General features: G+C 38.3%; 2 protein-coding genes, 1 long non-coding RNA gene and 1 pseudogene across 4 annotated transcripts in view; 2 read left to right on the top strand and 2 right to left on the bottom strand.

The window, feature by feature from the left end:
• Window positions 1-2592, top strand: part of LOC124379083 (polyubiquitin-C-like) — a 5105-nt gene extending 2513 nt beyond the window's left edge. The window contains 5 exon segments of the mRNA XM_046839170.1: window positions 1-326; window positions 329-556; window positions 559-603; window positions 606-806; window positions 809-2592. The exon segment at window positions 1-326 is cut by the window's left edge and continues 1170 nt beyond it. Coding sequence (XP_046695126.1) covers window positions 1-326; window positions 329-556; window positions 559-603; window positions 606-806; window positions 809-2088 — 2080 coding nt within the window. The 3' untranslated portion in view covers window positions 2089-2592.
• Window positions 2593-10223: 7631 nt separating this feature from the next.
• The window catches only part of LOC124379084 (polyubiquitin-C), a 15031-nt gene continuing 2754 nt past the window's right edge, over window positions 10224-22500 (bottom strand). Inside the window, exons 2-3 of one of the 2 annotated variants that reach the window (XM_046839175.1) lie at window positions 12215-12218; window positions 10224-11700 (exon numbers count right to left, since the gene is read on the bottom strand). In XM_046839175.1, coding sequence (XP_046695131.1) covers window positions 10320-11700; window positions 12215-12218 — 1385 coding nt within the window. In that variant the 3' untranslated portion in view covers window positions 10224-10319. Of the gene's footprint in view, window positions 11701-12214; window positions 12219-12282; window positions 12427-22500 lie in introns of those variants that run through there. The other variant, XM_046839173.1, reaches the window with a different exon arrangement.
• The window catches only part of LOC124379087, a 17351-nt pseudogene continuing 11187 nt past the window's right edge, over window positions 16337-22500 (top strand).
• Window positions 18985-19792, bottom strand: LOC124379089. Its single transcript, XR_006924372.1, has 2 exons — window positions 19740-19792; window positions 18985-19055 (listed from the first exon to the last, which is right to left on the bottom strand). It is a non-coding gene; the product is annotated as an uncharacterized LOC124379089 (long non-coding RNA).

Raw genomic sequence — 22500 nt, forward strand, 5'->3', positions numbered from 1 at the left:
CTTTGTGAAGACCTTGACTGGCAAGACAATCACTCTTGAGGTTGAGCCAAGTGACACCATTGAGAATGTCAAGGCCAAAATCCAAGACAAGGAAGGCATTCCCCCAGATCAGCAGAGGTTGATCTTCGCCGGCAAGCAACTGGAAGATGGTCGCACCCTGTCCGACTACAACATCCAGAAGGAGTCCACGCTCCACTTAGTGCTGCGTCTCAGGGGTGGCATGCAGATCTTTGTGAAGACTTTGACTGGCAAGACCATCACTCTTGAGGTTGAGCCAAGTGACACCATTGAGAATGTCAAGGCCAAAATCCAGGACAAGGAAGGCATTCCCCAGATCAGCAGAGGTTGATCTTTGCTGGCAAGCAGCTGGAAGATGGTCGCACCCTGTCTGACTACAACATTCAGAAGGAGTCCACGCTTCACCTCGTGCTGCGTCTCAGGGGTGGCATGCAGATCTTTGTGAAGACTTTGACTGGCAAGACCATCACCCTTGAGGTTGAGCCAAGTGACACTATTGAGAACGTCAAGGCAAAAATCCAGGACAAGGAAGGCATTCCCCAGATCAGCAGAGGTTGATCTTCGCCGGCAAGCAGCTGGAAGATGGCGCACCCTTTCCGACTACAACATCCAGAAGGAGTCCACGCTCCACTTAGTGCTGCGTCTCAGGGGTGGCATGCAGATCTTTGTGAAGACCTTGACTGGCAAGACAATCACTCTTGAGGTTGAGCCAAGTGACACCATTGAGAATGTCAAGGCCAAAATCCAAGACAAGGAAGGCATTCCCCCAGATCAGCAGAGGTTGATCTTCGCGGCAAGCAACTGGAAGATGGTCGCACCCTGTCCGACTACAACATCCAGAAGGAGTCCACGCTCCACTTAGTGCTGCGTCTCAGGGGTGGCATGCAGATCTTTGTGAAGACTTTGACTGGCAAGACCATCACTCTTGAGGTTGAGCCAAGTGACACCATTGAGAATGTCAAGGCCAAAATCCAGGACAAGGAAGGCATTCCCCCAGATCAGCAGAGGTTGATCTTTGCTGGCAAGCAGCTGGAAGATGGCCGCACCCTGTCCGACTACAACATCCAGAAGGAGTCCACGCTCCACTTAGTGCTGCGTCTCAGGGGTGGCATGCAGATCTTTGTGAAGACCTTGACTGGCAAGACCATCACTCTTGAGGTTGAGCCAAGTGACACCATTGAGAATGTCAAGGCCAAAATCCAGGACAAGGAAGGCATTCCCCCAGATCAGCAGAGGTTGATCTTTGCTGGCAAGCAGCTGGAAGATGGCCGCACCCTGTCCGACTACAACATTCAGAAGGAGTCCACACTCCATCTGGTCCTGCGACTCAGGGGTGGCATGCAGATCTTTGTGAAGACTTTGACTGGCAAGACCATCACCCTTGAGGTTGAGCCAAGTGACACCATTGAGAATGTCAAGGCCAAAATCCAGGACAAGGAAGGCATTCCCCCAGATCAGCAGAGGTTGATCTTCGCCGGCAAGCAGCTGGAAGATGGCCGCACCCTGTCTGACTACAACATCCAGAAGGAGTCCACGCTTCACCTCGTGCTGCGTCTCAGGGGTGGCATGCAGATCTTTGTGAAGACCTTGACTGGCAAGACCATCACCCTTGAGGTTGAGCCAAGTGACACCATTGAGAATGTCAAGGCCAAAATCCAGGACAAGGAAGGCATTCCCCCAGATCAGCAGAGGTTGATCTTCGCCGGCAAGCAACTGGAAGATGGTCGCACCCTGTCTGACTACAACATTCAGAAGGAGTCCACACTCCATCTGGTCCTGCGACTCAGGGGTGGCATGCAGATCTTTGTGAAGACTTTGACTGGCAAGACCATCACCCTTGAGGTTGAGCCAAGTGACACCATTGAGAATGTCAAGGCCAAAATCCAGGACAAGGAAGGCATTCCCCCAGATCAGCAGAGGTTGATCTTCGCCGGCAAGCAGCTGGAAGATGGCCGCACCCTGTCCGACTACAACATCCAGAAGGAGTCCACGCTCCACTTAGTGCTGCGTCTCAGGGGTGGCATGCAGATCTTTGTGAAAACTTTGACTTCCACCTCGTGTTGCGTTTAAGGCGAGGACAGTGAATAAATTTCTCAAGAACATAACTAATGACTTACCAAGTTCTGTAATTTTGTTTCAAATGGTAAATATTTACAAGGGTTTTTTTGTCTCCTAACATTTACCCACAACTCATCCAGTAATAGTTTTTATTGTCACGTGGGATAGGTCTATTTTTAACGAGATATCCAATTTATAATGTGGCGTAAGAGTGGTTGGTTTACAGGGTAGGTGTGATGCTGTTAAGCTTGGATGTCTAGTTGGTGTTTAATGTTTTGAAGTTTGTTCATAAACCATGCTGTCTTTGAAACTAATTAAGATATGATTAGATTAAGTGTCTTTTTACTTCAGTAATGAAAGGATGGATGAAATTTGTCTAAAAATGTTTAGCAGCATGTGGGTCTTATTGTATATGAAACATTTTTGTTGCTTTATTAACAATCACTTTGCAGTAACACAATGAATTCATGTCATTATTTGGAACGCCCAAAAATAAAATAATCATGTTAATATTTATAATATAATGAAGTTATATGACCAATAATCCAATCTAATGAAATTGGATTATAAAACTTAAGGGGAGTAGTAGTCATTTGTGTGGGGGTGTGCAACTGTAATTTCAAAGAAAAATACATTTGAGTGTCTGTCTATTAATAATAATAACTAGATTAACAATGTACAAGTGCATATACACGTTTCAAGTAAGCTGGAATACTGTTGGCGCTATACAATTTAGAAATCCTATATTTCTACATTTTGGAAAATGTTCATTGCTAGTGTTTTTGATTACATTTCACAAGTTCTACCATTACACCTTGACTAGTAGTTGGTTACTGTTCGGTTCTTAGGAGCAAACATCATTACATATGCATTCAGTAGTAATAAAGCATTGTAATAGCACCATTCATAGTGTCTTCCACATAGTGGAAGTGTCCTGGTCTTCCAGATGGTGTGAAAGGTGAGCTGTGTGTACAGTTAGCTGTCAAACATGAGCCTCATTCTTTTCTCATTCATACATACTTGTTTTGTCTAGTAGCAAGCTAATTAAGCGACATTGCTTCTTCCACTGACCTGATCCTGTACATTTTGACTTTGTTCCCGACAGCTTAACTGATGCAGTCTGAATTACTATTTAGTCAGATGATTCATGCAAAAAATTAGTTCAATATTCACTAGCATATTGCCACATCCCTGGTTTCAAAGACATACTGATCTGATCTGACTATAAACTATAAGGGTGTTAGTAGTGCTATACATGGCCTACTGAACACCTGCATGTCTAAGGCATCCAAAATATTAATTTACACCTAGAGGTGATTTCTCTCTTCTCAAATCAATCAAATCAAATTTTATTCATCACACACATACATACAGGGTATGACATGCAGTGAAATGCTTATTACCGGCGTGAGGGAATAGGATGGGGAAAAGAAAAAGAAGGCAAATAAAGTATAAACTATATAAAATAAAATATAAGAATATAAAGATATATGTATGTGAGACAAAAAGAAAAAGATGTATATACAAGAAAAATGCTTAAGGCATACAGTGGAACAGTAAACAATAGACAATTTTGGTGGTTTAGATTGTCCATAGAGTGTCCGTGTGCAGTATGGTGTAGTGTAAAGTGTCCATGTGCAGTATGTTGTGGTATAACAATGACCATAAAGCCATACATATATATATATATATATATATATATATATATATATATATATATATATATATATATGGAAGGAAACCTGAGCCGGGAGGGTATAGAAGAAGACTTGTGGTGGAAGAAACCCACTTGACCTCTTTACATTTGAACCAGTGACTCTTAGGCAGAGGTGGGAGATAATGAAGTCCAAATACTTTGGTTGATACTAAGTTGATTTATCTGGTATCAGTACTTTACTTTACTATTTACTTTTCAAACAACTTTTTACTTTCACTCATTACAATTTTTACACAAATTTCTGTGCTTTCTACTTCTTATACATACATAGTTTTAATCTATCTGGTGAAATGTCAATATTTTTTCCAAACATTCCTAATCATTCCTTATCACCTTATCATCTTTACTCTGCTTGTGTTCTATATGTGGGTTGTTCATATATATCATATATATCATATATATATATGTGTGTGTGAGGTCCAGTTACCAGTGTGACACTTAAACAGTTAGTAGTAATGGCTAATTTTTACTTGAGTATATTTTAGATCCCATATTTCTTCACTTTAACTTCAGTAAAAAAGTATAGTCAGTACTTTAACTCTTACCAGAGTACATAAATGCTAAAGCATGACTATTATATTTTAAATATAACATACTTCCAAATAAATTGGTTTAAATTAACAAATAAAAAAAAAAAAGCATTTGACAAAAATTATGTAAAGAATTGATTGGTTGATTGATAAACAGTCAAATTATAATATAGTAAACCGCCTAGCTTTTAGTTCTTATTGAGGTTTTAGTCAATGCAATCTGGCAACCCTATATAGCACTCAGTGAATATTTCCTAAAACTTGACCTTTTCTTTTTGTCAGAAAACCAAGTCATGTTTTAATGCCTCATGTCTTTTTTTTTATTCAACACTCACTGGTTACAAAAGAAACCTAAGTGGGCAATAGAGGTGAAAAAGTAGGGTGTGTGAACAGACTTTCATTTGCTTGTTTTTTTAATCACCACTTTGATGGTGATTTTGAGAAAATGTGTAAAAGCAATTGATAATAATAAATAAATAATTAGTTTAAAATGTTTTAAAAGTGCATCTGAAAATATGCATGTTTTTAAAACACCCAGATAATGTAAATAAAGTCTTCACACAGAAATAAATCTAAAATTTTCTGTAATCAGAAGCTGACATTTTGTAATTTTGTATATAGTCAGGGATTGAAATGTGAAATATAATGTGTGGACCCTCAGTACAAACCCATTCCATTAACATTAAACTCTAGAAAATGTATATAGTAATATTTTGTCTGTTTCTTCAAAGCAATGGACGTTCCATGTCTGAACACTAAGAGCACAAGGTTCACAAGTCATAGGTTCACAAGGTTCACGATTTAGTTACCATGTTAGGATTAAACTCCACCAATTTGAGCAATAAGTCCCACAGGCAGATAAATATAAAAACTCAATATTATATATTACAATCATATATGTTTATAATGATGATCATCAATTAATTAATTAAATAAAAAATGATGGTTAAATCACAGCAAATCACTTGCATGAATACTTTTAACCATAAAATGTGTACTATTACATGGTCATATATAACAATTACACCACATTTGCCATTAGGCTGTAAAGTTATGGTCATGAGTTTATGTGCTAATCTGCAACTTGCAGAAAAATACTTTTAAAATGAGTGATAAATAAATGCATTTTTTTTTTAAAATATTTTTATGATTTATGGTTTTTCATATTTTGTGTTTTTCATATTTCCATAGCATCGTCACTCTATGAAAAATTCCTTGTACATGCAGGTCACGGTACTTGGCAGTAAAGATGATTCTGATTATGGTTTAGTTTTAATATTTAGTTCTGCCATGAATATGCCATTTCACATGTAGTCCACAATAAAAACACAAATTAAACAGTCCAAAGAAGTATTGATCATATGATTGATTCTTAATAAGTGTTAATTGAGTCTTAATGTTAGTTAATGTTAATCTTAGTTTTTACTTGATTCTTAAGTGTTGTTACATGGATATTCATTGACTGTTGAAGATGTGAATAGTTTTAAATGACAACTAATCGGATCTTGGTGACATTCTTTGGTGACAAAGAAAAATTTACCCACTAGTCACTATGCAGGTTCCCACCGGAATGCTGTGTAAAACAAATTTCACAGTGTATACACATATACAGTAGACTTTATAGACTTGAGTGTCTGTGTTTTGGTCCAATAAATCTATCAGAATTTATATTTTCAGTTTTCCTAGGCAACCTTTTGAACCTAGGGTCTTTTGGACATTCAGGGTCATGTAGACTAAAATAGATGTTATGAAATGTCTTTCTGAATCCGACTGTCTTGCATCCACTCATATTTTCCAGGAAGGCACGAGGCAGACAGGTGGCTACCACTGTTGCTGCGAGGTGTGGAACGCTCAATAGGTGTTAGTGAGATTACATGTGACGTGTGTAGAGTCATAAGGTTTCTATGTGTCAATACCTTGTTTATGACTTGTGTATACATATTATGTCATGTTTTGATTCTAGGTGTGGCTCCCCATTCCCTCAACGCTGGGACCTTAAAAAGCATGCCGGTTTGTTCTGAGGTAAAAACTGGAGGACAACATGCAGAAAAACAACACGACCAGGAATCTGTCCAAGTCAACAGAAGAAGCCAAATAATCTATTAATACATGAACATGACCTTTTTAAAGGTGCCTGTAAAATAGTGGTTCTGGAAGCAGAGGTGCTACAGGCACGGCTTTATTGTGTTTGTGAACATGTTGCGTGAGAACAGAATTTAGAGGCATTTGAACCTGATGACCTGAAAGCAGTGATGCAACATGGCCTCCTGTTTGAGAAAGACATATGCAAAGTAATAAAGAGCAAACACAGGTTTCAGTATGTATCTTTTAGCATAGTGACATAAAAAATAACAGTCCAGATGGGTTGAGAATCTTGGGATCACACACACACACACACACACACACACACACACACACACACACACACACCTACAGGGTGAATGTGTCATTTCTAGATGACTCAAGGAATGATTAATACGTAGTTAGAATTCTAGTATGTTCATGTAGTTTCCTTTCCAACATCTTGTATAGAATGTGCACAACTCTGATAAAGACTTCTAAGGCACTTGTTTCATCCAAACAGCTTTCAATTTGAGTTTTATCTTAGCTTATTTAAGAATTTAAATTTTTTTTAAATAAATATATTATTTAAAAAGCTCCTTGGCTGAAGCTCCATCGTGAAGTTGGTCGATATGATGAATTTCACTTGTCTAATATTTTTTTGCCCACTGCGCCGTTCTCTATGAGCTTAATTGTTATTAAATGTTCAAAACAGTAAAAAAAATGTGAATATCTAACTATGGTGACTTGATTGGTAATGTATTCAACTTTCCAGAGGATACACACTGCCTTTTTTTGCATCAGGTCCTGCAAACCTTTGACTTCCAAATCATCCCAAAGGTTTTCAGTAGGGTTGAGGTCAGAGCTCTATAGCAGACCACTCAAGATCTTAGACTCCAACCCATGTAAACCATATCTTCATGGAGCTGGCTTTGTGCACAGGGGCACTGTTATGCTAAAACAGGGTTGGGTCTCCAGGTTCAAGTGAAGAGAAAATGTAACGTTACCAGATTCAAAGACATCCATATGCCTGGGAACCAAAAAAAACCCCATAATAGTTTATATAGTGGACAATTACTCCACATGGCTGGAAAAGTCAGAGGGTCCCAATATTTCCATATAGTGTACATTATAACAAAAAATATCTTATTAGGCATTATGCTACCTCACCTCAGCTTTTTTTTATTTATTTGGTCCGATGATGCAGCTGAAAGATGAAGGTAAGAGCCAGCTGATTGGCATCTATAAGAAAGACAGGTATTTTTAGAGAATGCTAATCATTTGTAGGGAAAGAACCTGACAATTTGTGAAGAAACAAAAACCCCAGTTAAATTTAGATTTTGAGAAATGGTTTGTTCAACGTTGAGACAAAATTTTAATAACAAATAAAGACGATCAATGTCTACTCAAAATATGTTGTATTGTTAAAGCATTCACCTACAATCACAGAAATTATCGTTTTCTGCATTGTGACAAAATTACAACTATTTACATCTAGTTTTGGGTTTTATTTAATTTGTTTGTTTATTTCAGTTTCAGTGCAGAAATAGTTTGAATTTCACTTGTATCATTCTTCACTTGATGATGAAAAGAGAGCATTAGCTAATGTCTGCCAAGCAACAAAAACCACTGAATATTAAATGTAGCTGTTTTAATATTTACTCAAGCTCAAAAATACAAAACTATCATTAAACATACAGGTTTAAACAATTATAGCTTAATGCCTGAAAATGCTGCCAAAACCTTAATAAACAATTTTAGCTTATTTTTTCACTAAAAAAACAGGTGGCGTTTTCTGAAATTCTATGTAGTTTCATTTCTATTGCAGTTAAACATGTTCACAGTTTAGTTTCCGTTTACTTGGAAACCCACGTTTTAATCTCATTTAACGAGCATTTTTCTCACTGATTGTTTGTGATCATTCTTGTTTACTGTAACAACATTGACTGAAAGTTTATGTGCAACTTGAATTGCCACAAGGTGGCGCAAATTCAACTAAAAATCTCTATCCAGGTTGGTTCTCTGCATTTTTTTTATACAAAGCTCATGGGCTCAACAAGGAACTTGTTTAATTTTTTTTTAGAAAAAAATAACGTTTATATTGCTGAAATTGTAAACAAGAGTGTCTGTGAAAAATGAACCCATTTATTTGCCATATTACATCAAAATGTAAACACAAATATACACATTTAAAAAATCATAAATAAAAATAAATTTTAGATTAGTCAAAAAAAGAAAAAAGGAAACCGCACTGTAGGGTGTTTTAGTTTGAAATGATCCCAAAATATGGAAACTTTGTCTATTTCTTTGGCCTGAATCCTATGGGAGCCGTTTCTGCCACATAAAAAAAAGCCTAATTCCGACTTTTTTTTTCGTTAACATTCAACATCTCTGGTGCATCCACCGGTAACCATGTTGTCTCCCCGTTCCTCCATTTTTTAGTCTTGTCCACATCTTGTGTTTTCTGTTCACAGCTGTTGTGTATGCTGGCAGATGAATGATACACAACAGACAATTGAGTCGCGCTAACTCAGATTGTTTTTACTCTAAACCATTAACTTCAATACATCTCTATGAGTCACCACTAGAGGGCAGGCTCATCAAAGAATGCTGATACCCAATAGTACATACATTACAACAGCACTCCAGAGTTTAGCGGGTGGTGCTTAAGTAATAATGGTCCGCGGGAAACGTAAATCCCTCCACTAATATGTGTTCAGCCACCTGTTCTTAAACCGTTACCACAGTAGAGATGAGGATATAATCAAGGACGAAGCAAAAGATCCTTTTCAGGACTATATGGTTTGATGTAAAATATGAGCATTTGATTAATGAAAAGGATTCAATAAAATGCTAATATTTGCCAGAAGCACCTTTAAAAGAGCATGCAAATTGATGAGTTTGATAGCTGATTAAATATAAAATGACCTAGGCTGGGTTGGGATCTATTTCCACTGAGCAAACATATACAGAACATTTGTCCATACTGCGTCTAAAATATTAATTATGCAAATATTAATTTATTGTCTACACAAATAATGTTACAAAATAACGATAGCACTTGCAATACTGAATATTGACCCAGCCGGGATGATCTATGACCAAATCACAGCTGTGATGATATTTAGTATAAGTTATCTCTGTCGAGTGACACCTGACATCACATCCATATGTGGGCCTTAATCAGGTTGACAGATGTATGCTGTAGCATTATGTCAAAATGTCATAGGATTTCTAAACTGTATAGTTCCAACATAGAAACCCAGCTCATGATATATGTGTATCTGCTCTTGTTCATTGTAATCTACTTATAACAGTCAGAGATGTTTTGTTTTATTAATTTTTTTTTAAGTGTTCAAATGTGATCCTTCTAAGAGACCCTCTGGGTGGGGATGTGGATGTTGGACTTTTCTTTTTTTCCCCCTTTATTTTTACACCCCTTTGTAAGGGTTTACATGAAAACGTGCCAATTCTGTAAAACAATTTAATTACTTAAGTAAATTGTTAATCTTCATTTTCACCCAGCCCTTATATCAACCAAAAGTCTCATTAGAAATAGACTTACCTGACTTGGCAAAAACCAAGTAATGACTGCTGGCCAAGTCATGGGTAAATGGAGAGCTGGCAATGTTACAAGACAAGAAAACATTTCATATACATACAGATGAATAATTAAATGAGAGAGACACTGCAAGCAATTAGTTTTTTCTTAAATTTCATTATAAGATTGAGATCAGAAATGTCCTATTTAACTAAAATACCCTTTTCAACAAGCCAAAAAACCTAACATCAAGTTAAACATGATAGTAAAATAAGAAAAACCAAGTACAACAAACGAATGCATTGAAGTTTTATTTTTATTGTGCCTCATTTTGTGGCTTCAACAATCAGAAGTGGGGTGGAAGGGGGATTTTATTTTTAAACTAACAAGAAATTTACTGTCCACCCCTGAGACGCAGCACCAGGTGGAGGGTGGACTCCTTCTGGATGTTGTAGTCGGACAGGGTGCGACCATCTTCCAGCTGCTTGCCAGCGAAGATCAACCTCTGCTGATCTGGGGGAATGCCTTCTTTGTCTTGGATTTTGGCCTTGACATTCTCAATGGTGTCACTTGGTTCAACTTCAAGAGTGATGGTCTTGCCAGTCAGGGTCTTCACAAAGATCTGCATGCCCCTGAGACGCAGCACCAGGTGGAGGGTGGACTCCTTCTGGATGTTGTAGTCGGACAGGGTGCGACCATCTTCCAGCTGCTTGCCAGCGAAGATCAACCTCTGCTGATCTGGGGGAATGCCTTCTTTGTCTTGGATTTTGGCCTTGACATTCTCAATGGTGTCACTTGGTTCAACTTCAAGAGTGATGGTCTTGCCAGTCAGGGTCTTCACAAAGATCTGCATGCCGCCCCTGAGACGCAGCACCAGGTGGAGGGTGGACTCCTTCTGGATGTTGTAGTCGGACAGGGTGCGACCATCTTCCAGCTGCTTGCCAGCGAAGATCAACCTCTGCTGATCTGGGGGAATGCCTTCTTTGTCTTGGATTTTGGCCTTGACATTCTCAATGGTGTCACTTGGTTCAACTTCAAGAGTGATGGTCTTGCCAGTCAGGGTCTTCACAAAGATCTGCATGCCGCCCCTGAGACGCAGCACCAGGTGGAGGGTGGACTCCTTCTGGATGTTGTAGTCGGACAGGGTGCGACCATCTTCCAGCTGCTTGCCAGCGAAGATCAACCTCTGCTGATCTGGGGGAATGCCTTCTTTGTCTTGGATTTTGGCCTTGACATTCTCAATGGTGTCACTTGGTTCAACTTCAAGAGTGATGGTCTTGCCAGTCAGGGTCTTCACAAAGATCTGCATGCCGCCCCTGAGACGCAGCACCAGGTGGAGGGTGGACTCCTTCTGGATGTTGTAGTCGGACAGGGTGCGACCATCTTCCAGCTGCTTGCCGGCAAAGATCAACCTCTGCTGATCTGGGGGAATGCCTTCCTTGTCCTGGATTTTGGCCTTGACATTCTCAATGGTGTCACTTGGCTCAACCTCAAGGGTGATGGTCTTGCCAGTCAGGGTCTTCACAAAGATCTGCATGCCGCCCCTGAGACGCAGCACCAGGTGGAGGGTGGACTCTTTCTGGATGTTGTAGTCGGACAGGGTGCGACCATCTTCCAGCTGCTTGCCAGCGAAGATCAACCTCTGCTGATCTGGGGGAATGCCTTCTTTGTCCTGGATTTTGGCCTTGACATTCTCAATGGTGTCACTTGGCTCAACCTCAAGGGTGATTGTCTTGCCAGTCAGGGTCTTCACAAAAATCTGCATTTTTTTAATTCTACAGTAAAACAAAAAAAAAAGAAAAACATCTAGATTACATAAAGCAAACTTTAAATATTTAGTGATTACGAATAAAAATACGAACAAACAGGCTTTTTATGGCATGTTTAAAAACGAGGCCATGTAATAAGTACAAAAAAAGAAGGAAATAAACCCAAATGAAATTTTAGTTCGACAAGAATAAATAAAAATCTTAATTATGTAGGCTTTAAAACAACCGAGGGAAACCGAGAATTTATATTTACATCAAAATGGCCGCCATTTAATTCACTCGAGTAGCCATTTTTAATGACGCCCTTGTTCATTGTTTGAGAAGCAAGAATGACGCAGTAAAGACGCCCTGTGTCGAACAAAGAAACGCCAACCACCATTCTAACTGAAAATAACATTTTTATACTCCGTTTACAAAACAAAAAAAACATTTGAAGCCAGTGTCACTTTACGAAAACGAAACTAATAGTTTCAAATGCGAATAACAGATCAGGTTAACCTCATTATGATAATAACAAAACAGCCCTAATAAACATCAGTAGTATAAATTACACTAGAATTAAAATTGTACAAAGACGAAAAGTCATACCTTTTTAGCAAATACCGTAAACACCGTAAACACACCTAAACCAGTCGGCGACGACAGCAGTATGTATAAACTGCACGAGACGCGATTCAGCGTGTCACGTGACTAAATTCTTCCGCGATTGAATCTAGTTCCGGTTATTCTTTCTTTCTTTTTTTTTATTATCATTTTTTTAACATTTCATTAATATATTTATTTAAAAATATAAAAAGAATGTCGTTGTATTTTAACATACAGTTGTCAATACCAATGTTTATATTAAAACAATTTTTGACATTGCGGAGTGATTCAAACGGAAATTTCCTGAATGTACTTGTAGGGACCGCGACACTGCGGAGTGATTCAAACAAAACAGCAGTTGAGCTGACGTCAGCCTGCAGTTGATCACGCCGGTGAGCAAATAGGAAAAATAAATAAACCTAAACTTTGGTGGAAAAGGTTTATAAAAAAAATTATATATAAATCCACCTTATGTTAATGATACACGAGCAAATGGCAAAGGTTCAATGCTCGATCAAGCTGTAATTCCTGTTTTATATTTTATTCAACAGCCTGAAATCGTATCAGCACTCGTGTTTACTGGGCAAAATAGATCCATTTGTGTCCATATTACTAAAAACATGGTTACATGAATCCAGGGTATGAATGAATTTTTTTTACAAAATTGGGTTCCATATTATTAGTTTACTTTTCATCCAATTCTGTTAATTATTAAATCAAGCTTATGTGTTCTTTGTAATCATTTACACATCTTTCCAGATCCATCATGATACCAGTTGTGCATGTTCTAGACAAACCAGTTCAGAGATTTCTTTCATGACATTTTCCTTGTCATGCTACTGAATCATTCTTTAGATCATACAGCCATGAAAATGCACAGCATAGTATGAAACAAACACAACTGATGATTCACACTAGTCTACTGGCTCACACAGAACAGATAGATAACAGTTATTGTGTGGTGAAGATATTACACTTTTACTCTGGCATCACAGAGTTCATCATCACCATCTTATCCTGACCTTGAGCAGCCATTTTGTTGCTGAGAATATACCAGAATCTTCTTTTTCTTCTTCTGTTTCTTCTTCTTCTATCGGCTGCTCCCATTAGGGGTCGCCACAGTGGCTCATATGTCCCCATACTACTCTGTCCTCTACAGCTACCTCTTTCACACCAACTACCTGCATGTCTTCCCTCACCGAATCCATAAACCCCCTCCATGACCTTCCTCTTTTCCTCTTTCCTGGTGGCTCCATCCTCAGGATTCTCCTACTGATATACCCCATGTTCCTCCTCTGCACATGACCAAACCATCTCAATTGGGCCTCTCTCAATTTGTCCCCAAAACGTTCTACTTGTCCCTCTAATAAACTAATTTCTAATCCTTTCCATCCTTTTCACTCCCAATAAATATCCCAGAATGGTGTGGAAATATACCACTATTAAAAGCTGTTTCTCAATAAATACTATGATTTGATAATTAGCTTTGAAGTAACAGACATTGGGAAAACTGGAGTGAGCATATAACATGAGACAGTACACTACTGATGGGAAGAACGGATCATTTTAGTGTCTTGGTTTTTTAAATCTCATTCATCAAAATGATAAAATAATTTTTTTTGAGTAAGTTAGTTTATTTTGTCCCTTTAATTCTTCATTGACATTCAAAGCAAATATGGAAGTCATGGGACAATGGGACGAATGACTCAAACCATAGGACTACTGAGATGAACTACTCAATTCTGTTTCCTGTATAATGCACTGCATAACGTACATGGGTGTCACATGATAAGCAAACAAATGACTCGGACTGGAAGTCAAGAGGTAAACCATTTAATTCTGTTTCCTGCTTTTCTCATGCACGTCCAGTAGAAAATAAACGAGTCACTGTTTGAGAGATTTGTTCAGAATGAACGGAGCGTTCATGAACGAACCATTATTACAGTACATTTAGGACACACAGAAAAATCATATTTATGGGTCACTTCCACATTTTAGAAACATGCCAATCAATTGTTCAATTGATATCTTGATAATTGTGAATGTAAACGTGTATCGTACCAGACAGAAAGACATCCTTAAAATGATCAGAACATGAAACAACTTTTCATAATGGTCATAGCAGTTATAACTGTAAAACTGTAATAATAATACTAAAACTATTTGTCTATCTGTTTATAGAGAACAATTAAATGGATGTCTTAAAATCAGTGTGTGTAAATTTCAAACTGTAATTACTGTCTTGATTGAGCAGTCATGTAGCTAATTCTAGTCAATGTTATTCAGTAAAGAATAACCATGTGCTCCTTTTAACAATTGATGGTGGTGTTGTAATTTACATTTCATGTTTTTAACATAAAATGAATGTCAGGTGATCATTTGTTTTGTATTATTGTGGTATTGGTTATTGTGATACTATATTTGTTTCAGAAACAACCTGTTTCTGTTAAAAATCTGTTTTAAGCAAATTCCATATGCTGATGTATGGGGGGAAAACTTGAAAGCATTCTTCACAATTATCATCAAAGCTTATGCATTGTCACTATTATCCGACCTGTATTGCAACATCTGCCTCTTTAACATGAATTCTGTCAGATATCCTGCACATCTTGTACCTTGAACTAGGTATTTATTCTGTGTGTGTGTTCCTGAAACAACGTCACAACCGGTTTATCAGCATTTTCTAATGTGATCCATGACAACAGCAAACACAACAGTCACTGTGTAGTAGAGATATATATTTGGTTACTTAAAGGAAAGCGAGAAATGTTTTTTATGATGTGCACAAGTGACTAAATGACATGGAGATTGAACAAGGAGTTTTGAAAATTTTATTTCTGATCTGAGAAACGCTCCAAAGCAATTAAGAAAAACTGTAAAAACAGTATCTATAGATAAACTGATTAAATTAGAGATACCTTTTCTTCCAGGTCCAAAGGCCAATATTGGCATATGACAAGGCAGGGAAGTCAGAGTTCAAGGTGATTGGTTATTGCATGATAGTCAGATTGCTGGAAAATGCTTTCTGACCTCTTCCCAAGCCAAAAGGGTGTTTTCAACTTTTTGGACTGCCTAAAATTATTAATAAAGGGGAGGGATGTTAGCATTCTTGGGGCACATGCAAAGGGTTCTGTACTGACCCACAAGGGGTCTGTGCCATTTCAAATAAAAAAAAAAATCAAATCAAATTTTATTTGTCACATACACATACATACAGGGTACGACATGCAGTGAAATGCTTATTACTGCTTATTGGATTTATATTATAAATCCATATAAACTTAATAGCTATATTCAGACCCTTAAAAAAGGTATAATTCAAATAACAGGGTATACATTAAAATAAATAAAGTAAACAGGGGAGGAAATTCATTTTGATTGTATTAACTCTTCCAAAGAAAGAAATTGATAAAGAGCCAGTAAGCTAGTTTTACTTGGCAGGTGTGTTTCTTTCATACTATTCTGTGCTTTTTCAAGGCTGTATGATATAAAGAATGATTCGTCAGTAGTATGAAAAAGAAAAAGAAAGAAATCTCAAAACAGGTTTGTCTAAAACATGTAGAACTGGTATCATGCTGGATCTAGAAAGATGTGTAAATGATTACAGAGGACACGTAAGCTTGATATAATAATTAGAAAAAATATATATATTGTGTGGTATGGCCTTTTTCTGTATAACATCAGTTTACTAGTAGAACTAAATGAAATATAAAACAAGAATTAAAGCTAAATTTAGCATTAAAATAAGATGGATTTATATTTTTAAACCTTTTCCCAAAAAGTCTAAATTATATTTTGTCCTATTTGCCCACCGGCATGATCAACTACAGGCTGATTTCAGCTCACTGATATTTCTGCCCTAGCAACGTTCTAATCACATGATCCTCCAGTCCCTACCAGTACATTCTAGAAATTTCTGTTCGAGTAAGTCGGCAATGTCACAAATTATTTTAATATAACCATTGGTTTTGACCAATGTAGGTAAAGAAAATACAACAACTGTGTTTTTCCAATAAAAATAAATGTATGAATCAAATCCAATAAAAGAGTTAGAAAATAAATAGGGACTAGTTTTAAGCGCGGAAGAGATTAGTCACGTGACATGTGGCACGTCTCAGACTATATATTTCGCTGTCACTATTGCGTGTTACTACGTTCTCACCGTTTTCTTGTTTGGTTCGTGTGACTGCTGAGGAGGTAATAGTTTTACATTTTATTCATTTTTAATAAATGCTAAATATGTGCGAATTTAGTTTTTGCGAAATGAAGCATACTAATTTGGGGAATGTTAGGTTGATAACCTTGCTCAAGTTAACTTGATATAACGTTTATTAAAAAGGGTTTCGTTTTTGTAACATCAAACTGGCCTCAAATCTTGTTGTTTTTGTGAATGTAAATGATAAATTATTAATAGGTTTTTTAGTCAGAATGGTGGTTGGAGTTTCATTGTCTGTCGCAGGGCGTTTTTGCTGAGTCATTTTCGCTTCTCAAACAAAGAACCCGGATCTTATAAAATGGCGGCTCATGGGCGTTAAACGGAGGACATTTTATTGAAAAAAATCCTCGATTCCCCTTCCTTATTTTAAAGTCTGCTTAAATTTGGATTTTTTTAGTTAAATTTGGGTTAATTTTAATTTATTACATGGTGTGAATTGTATGCATGTCACGTTTAATATAACCATTGGTTTTGACTAATGTAGGTAAAATACGCCCCCTCCCAAAAAAAAAAGATATGAATCGAATAAGACAGGATTAAAAAAAAAGGAACTAGTTTTAAGCGTGGAAGAAATGTCACGTGACTAGTCTTATTGGACTTTTTATATATATATATATAAAAAGTATAAAAATATAAAAAAGGGTTAGTCAGAATGGTGGTTGGTGTTTCATTGTCTGACGCAGGGTGTTTTTGCCGAGTCGTTTTCACTTCTCAAAGAATCTGGATTTTATTAAATGGTGGCTCGGGGAATTAAATGGACATTTTAATGGAAACAAATCTTTGGTTTGCCTTCCTTGTTTTAAAGTCGGCTTAATTTAAGTAATTTTTTGCTTTAGTTAATTTGGGTTAATTAAAATGTATTACATGGTCTAATGTTTAAACATGCAGTAAGAAGCTTATGTCTGTCACTTTGTAATCACTAAAGATTTAAGTACTATGCTTTTATGTAGTCTGAATCTTTTTGTATTTATTTTTTTCCCCCACTGTAGAATACAAAATGCAGATTTTTGTGAAAACTTTAACTGGAAAGACCATCACCCTAGAGGTTGAGCCAAGTGACACTATTGAGAATGTCAAGGCCAAAATCCAGGACAAGGAAGGCATTCCCCCAGATCAGCAAAGGTTGATCTTTGCTGGCAAGCAGCTGGAAGATGGCCGCACCTTGTCCGACTACAACATCCAGAAAGAGTCCACCCTCCACCTGGTGCTGCGTCTCAGGGGTGGTATGCAGATCTTTGTCAAGACCTTGACTGGAAAGACCATCACCCTAGAGGTTGAGCCAAGTGACACTATTGAGAATGTCAAGGCCAAAATCCAGGACAAGGAAGGCATTCCCCCAGATCAGCAAAGGTTGATCTTCGCTGGCAAGCAGCTGGAAGATGGCCGCACCCTGTCCGACTACAACATCCAGAAGGAGTCCACCCTCCATCTGGTGCTGCGTCTCAGGGGTGGTATGCAGATCTTTGTCAAGACCTTGACTGGCAAGACCATCACCCTGGAGGTTGAGCCAAGTGACACTATTGAGAATGTCAAGGCCAAAATCCAGGACAAGGAAGGCATTCCCCAGATCAGCAAGGTTGATCTTCGCTGGCAAGCAGCTGGAAGATGGCGCACCCTGTCCGACTACAACATCCAGAAGGAGTCCACCTCCATCTGGTGCTGCGTCTCAGGGGTGGTATGCAGATCTTTGTCAAGACCTTGACTGGCAAGACCATCACCCTGGAGGTTGAGCCAAGTGACACTATTGAGAATGTCAAGGCCAAAATCCAGGACAAGGAAGGCATTCCCCAGATCAGCAAGGTTGATCTTTGCTGGCAAGCAGCTGGAAGATGGCCGCACCTTGTCCGACTACAACATCCAGAAAGAGTCCACCCTCCACCTGGTGCTGCGTCTCAGGGGTGGTATGCAGATCTTTGTCAAGACCTTGACTGGAAAGACCATCACCCTAGAGGTTGAGCCAAGTGACACTATTGAGAATGTCAAGGCCAAAATCCAGGACAAGGAAGGCATTCCCCCAGATCAGCAAAGGTTGATCTTCGCTGGCAAGCAGCTGGAAGATGGCCGCACCCTGTCCGACTACAACATCCAGAAAGAGTCCACCCTCCATCTGGTGCTGCGTCTCAGGGGTGGTATGCAGATCTTTGTCAAGACCTTGACTGGCAAGACCATCACCCTGGAGGTTGAGCCAAGTGACACTATTGAGAATGTCAAGGCCAAAATCCAGGACAAGGAAGGCATTCCCCCAGATCAGCAAAGGTTGATCTTCGCTGGCAAGCAGCTGGAAGATGGCCGCACCCTGTCCGACTACAACATCCAGAAGGAGTCCACCCTCCATCTGGTGCTGCGTCTCAGGGGTGGTATGCAGATCTTTGTCAAGACCTTGACTGGCAAGACCATCACCCTGGAGGTTGAGCCAAGTGACACTATTGAGAATGTCAAGGCCAAAATCCAGGACAAGGAAGGCATTCCCCAGATCAGCAAGGTTGATCTTGCTGGCAAGCAGCTGGAAGATGGCCGCACCCTGTCCGACTACAACATCCAGAAAGAGTCCACCCTCCACCTGGTGCTTCGTCTCAGGGGTGGTATGCAGATCTTTGTCAAGACCTTGACTGGCAAGACCATCACCCTTGAGGTTGAGCCAAGTGACACAATTGAGAATGTCAAAGCCAAAATCCAAGACAAGGAAGGCATTCCCCCAGATCAGCAGAGGCTGATCTTTGCTGGCAAGCAGCTGGAAGATGGCCGCACCCTGTCTGACTACAACATCCAGAAAGAGTCCACCCTCCACCTGGTGCTTCGTCTCAGGGGTGGTATGCAGATCTTTGTCAAGACCTTGACTGGCAAGACCATCACGCTTGAGGTTGAGCCAAGTGACACAATTGAGAATGTCAAGGCCAAAATCCAGGACAAGGAAGGCATTCCCCCAGATCAGCAGAGGTTGATCTTTGCTGGCAAGCAGCTGGAAGATGGCCGCACCCTGTCCGACTACAACATCCAGAAAGAGTCCACCCTCCATCTGGTGCTTCGTCTCAGGGGTGGTATGCAGATCTTTGTCAAGACCTTGACTGGCAAGACCATCACCCTTGAGGTTGAGCCAAGTGACACAATTGAGAATGTCAAAGCCAAAATCCAGGACAAGGAAGGCATTCCCCCAGATCAGCAGAGGTTGATCTTTGCCGGCAAGCAGCTGGAAGATGGTCGCACCCTGTCCGACTACAACATCCAGAAAGAGTCCACCCTCCACCTGGTGCTGCGTCTCAGGGGCGGACAGTAAATGTCCTGAAAAATCATGCTCAATGAAAGTTGATGCTCAATAAACATCTTGTATTGCATTAAAGTGGTCGTTCTCTTCCACCCCTCCTATTTATCTTCGTTAGGTTGTTTAATAGTAATTGATGCAACAATATTTGCATGTCCAGTTTATTTTCTGCATATTGGTGTAGTTTAAATATTTAATGGAATAAAAATGGTATGTGTCTAATCCCCCTCTGTCTCATAACATCTCTATTTTTTGTTCCCTTTACACTTAACTCATTTAAACATTTATTAACCTTTGAATTATTAAATACTGCCAGTAGTCCTGTGTGATTAGTTTGCTTATTAAACTGCATAGATGTGTTACAGGTGTTAATTAAATTTCACAAGATCTACCATTTTACACCAGTATGTGGTTTCTGATCAGTTATTTTCAGCAGATAAATTATAACCTGTACATTCAGTAGTGCGTTGACGTCTCATCCAGCAATATTTTCACAGCTAGTAACAGCCAACATTGCATTTGGATGGAAAATTTACATATTGTATATCCCACATACAGCAGATGAGCATAATTTAGGTGTTGCGATTTTCCCCATTTTATAAAACTGTTTTGTCACTTCTTGTATCTGCTCATATGGATTAGGGTGGATCAATAGCTTACTAAACACAGACTGCAACTGAAAAAACCTGGATGTCTAAGGTGTCAAAGATGTTCATATTTTTATATATGCATATTTTGGAGAGGTCAGAGGAGAGTTCAAAACTTAAACTTTTGTATGAATCATTGGCATAATTTAGTTGGGGGGGGGGGAATCACAGCTTTTGACATTTCCACTTTTTGCTCTGGATTCATCTTTTCACATTCACTATTTCTTGTAAACCTTATGTTGCTAAGGGAAACTAAACGATAGTTATAGTCTGTTTTTAGGTGTTATCTGTATTATGAAGGAAATGAAGTAACATTTGCTTTCAGTTTTTTATCTAATTTGAAATCAGTTAATGTGCTAGTCCAATGGTTATCTAGATTGATATTTACATTTGCATGTAGGGTTTGGGGACCATATGTCCAGGTAGCCATGTTTTAAATAATCCTTTAAGTAAGGCTTGCCCATAAGATGCTATTTCTTTATACTTTTTCTTTGTGCACTGTGGTTCTGCTTCTGGAGAGGCACTACATTGCCAAAAGTATTCACTTGTCTGCTGTAAGACATTAAATATAAATGTCAGAAGGCCAGGCAGTTTTTATGCTGTTAAACAGAAATTATACATGTGCACCTCAATAAATTTTAATATAATTAAAAAGTTGATTTAATTTAATTAAAAAAAAAAGTGAAACTTGTATATTATATAGGTTCATCACACATACACTAGCGATCAAAATTCTGAAATACGAACAATGAACAATTCTGAAATAATGTCATCCTCACCAATCAACAGTTAAAGGAGTTTTTGTCCTGTCTATACCATGCTACCAGAACACCTTTTCCACAAAATAACTAAGGCATTTAAAAAGTAAAAAAAAAAAAAAAATTTTCAGAAAACACAATTTGTTCAAATTGTTCTCCAATTTTGATCTCCAGTGTAGACTAATATGAACCTATATGGTGGCTCTCGAAGCACTGACTCCAGCTGCAGTCCACTCTTTTCAATTTTTTTAATGGGCTTCATTTCACCTTTTTCTAACACATTTTATTTCCTTTCATTCAACTTTACATGTGCTTGGATATAGCACTCTGTGAACAACCAGCTTGATAAGCGATGACCTTTTTCTTACCCTTTATGTACAGGTGTCGATGATCGTCTTCTGGACAACTGTCAAGTCAGCAGTCTTCCCCAATGAAAGCCTGAACCAGACTGAGACACCACGAGTCTCCAGTATTAAACCTTTTTACATTATTCAAATGTGTGTTTGTGTGTGTGTGTGTGTGTGTGTGTGTTTTTTTTATATCAGAGGTGGCAAAAGTACACACATCCTTTACTTAGGTAAAAGTACAGATACTGCAACATAGAGCAAGAATACAGAAAAATCTTGTAAATGTTTTAAAGTAATAATGGAGGTTTAAATTATGTAAATCACCAGGACACCAAACGGAACCTTTGCTATGTTTCCACACGGACAGTTAATGAGGTGATGCCGGAGAAACTGCACCTCTTCAGGTCAAGAAGCTTTTATCATAATCATACCGATTTATGGTATGGTTTTATGGGATTTATGGTATAAATAATACTGATTTATGTAATCATACCTATTATATAATCAGAGAATAATCGTATTTGATGTGAATGTGATTTATGTAAAAGACATTGCGAAGTTTCTATACATATATTTATTATGTCTGTGAGGCAAATATTCACTGATATTCAGGTTGTTTTATTTGTGTGTTTGATGATGACATGGCAGAGAGCGCCCCCTGTCTCTAAACTTTATTTTACAAAACCACAGCGGTTTTTTTTATCATTATAAGTGTATACAAATAAAAGTAGACATTTTACAGATTCGGATGATTTACTGTTTTTATCTGTACGATTAATAAAGACAGTAATTTAAGTTCGTTTCGCCTTTATGAGGGAAAACCCACAAAACGCCACCCAGAGGGTTAATTGTGTGAATCATGGCGCATTTGGTGTTTGATTTGAGACTTGGCGCATAAACAAAACAAATGTTTACTGATTAAAAATATTTTTCGGTGGAGTTTATTTATTCATTTTATATCTAAGTAAAGAAAGGACGTCGTGAATAAATGTAT

Source organism: Silurus meridionalis, chromosome 25 (assembly GCF_014805685.1).
Source record: "Silurus meridionalis isolate SWU-2019-XX chromosome 25, ASM1480568v1, whole genome shotgun sequence".
In the NCBI taxonomy this organism is placed as follows: Eukaryota; Metazoa; Chordata; class Actinopteri; order Siluriformes; family Siluridae; genus Silurus; species Silurus meridionalis.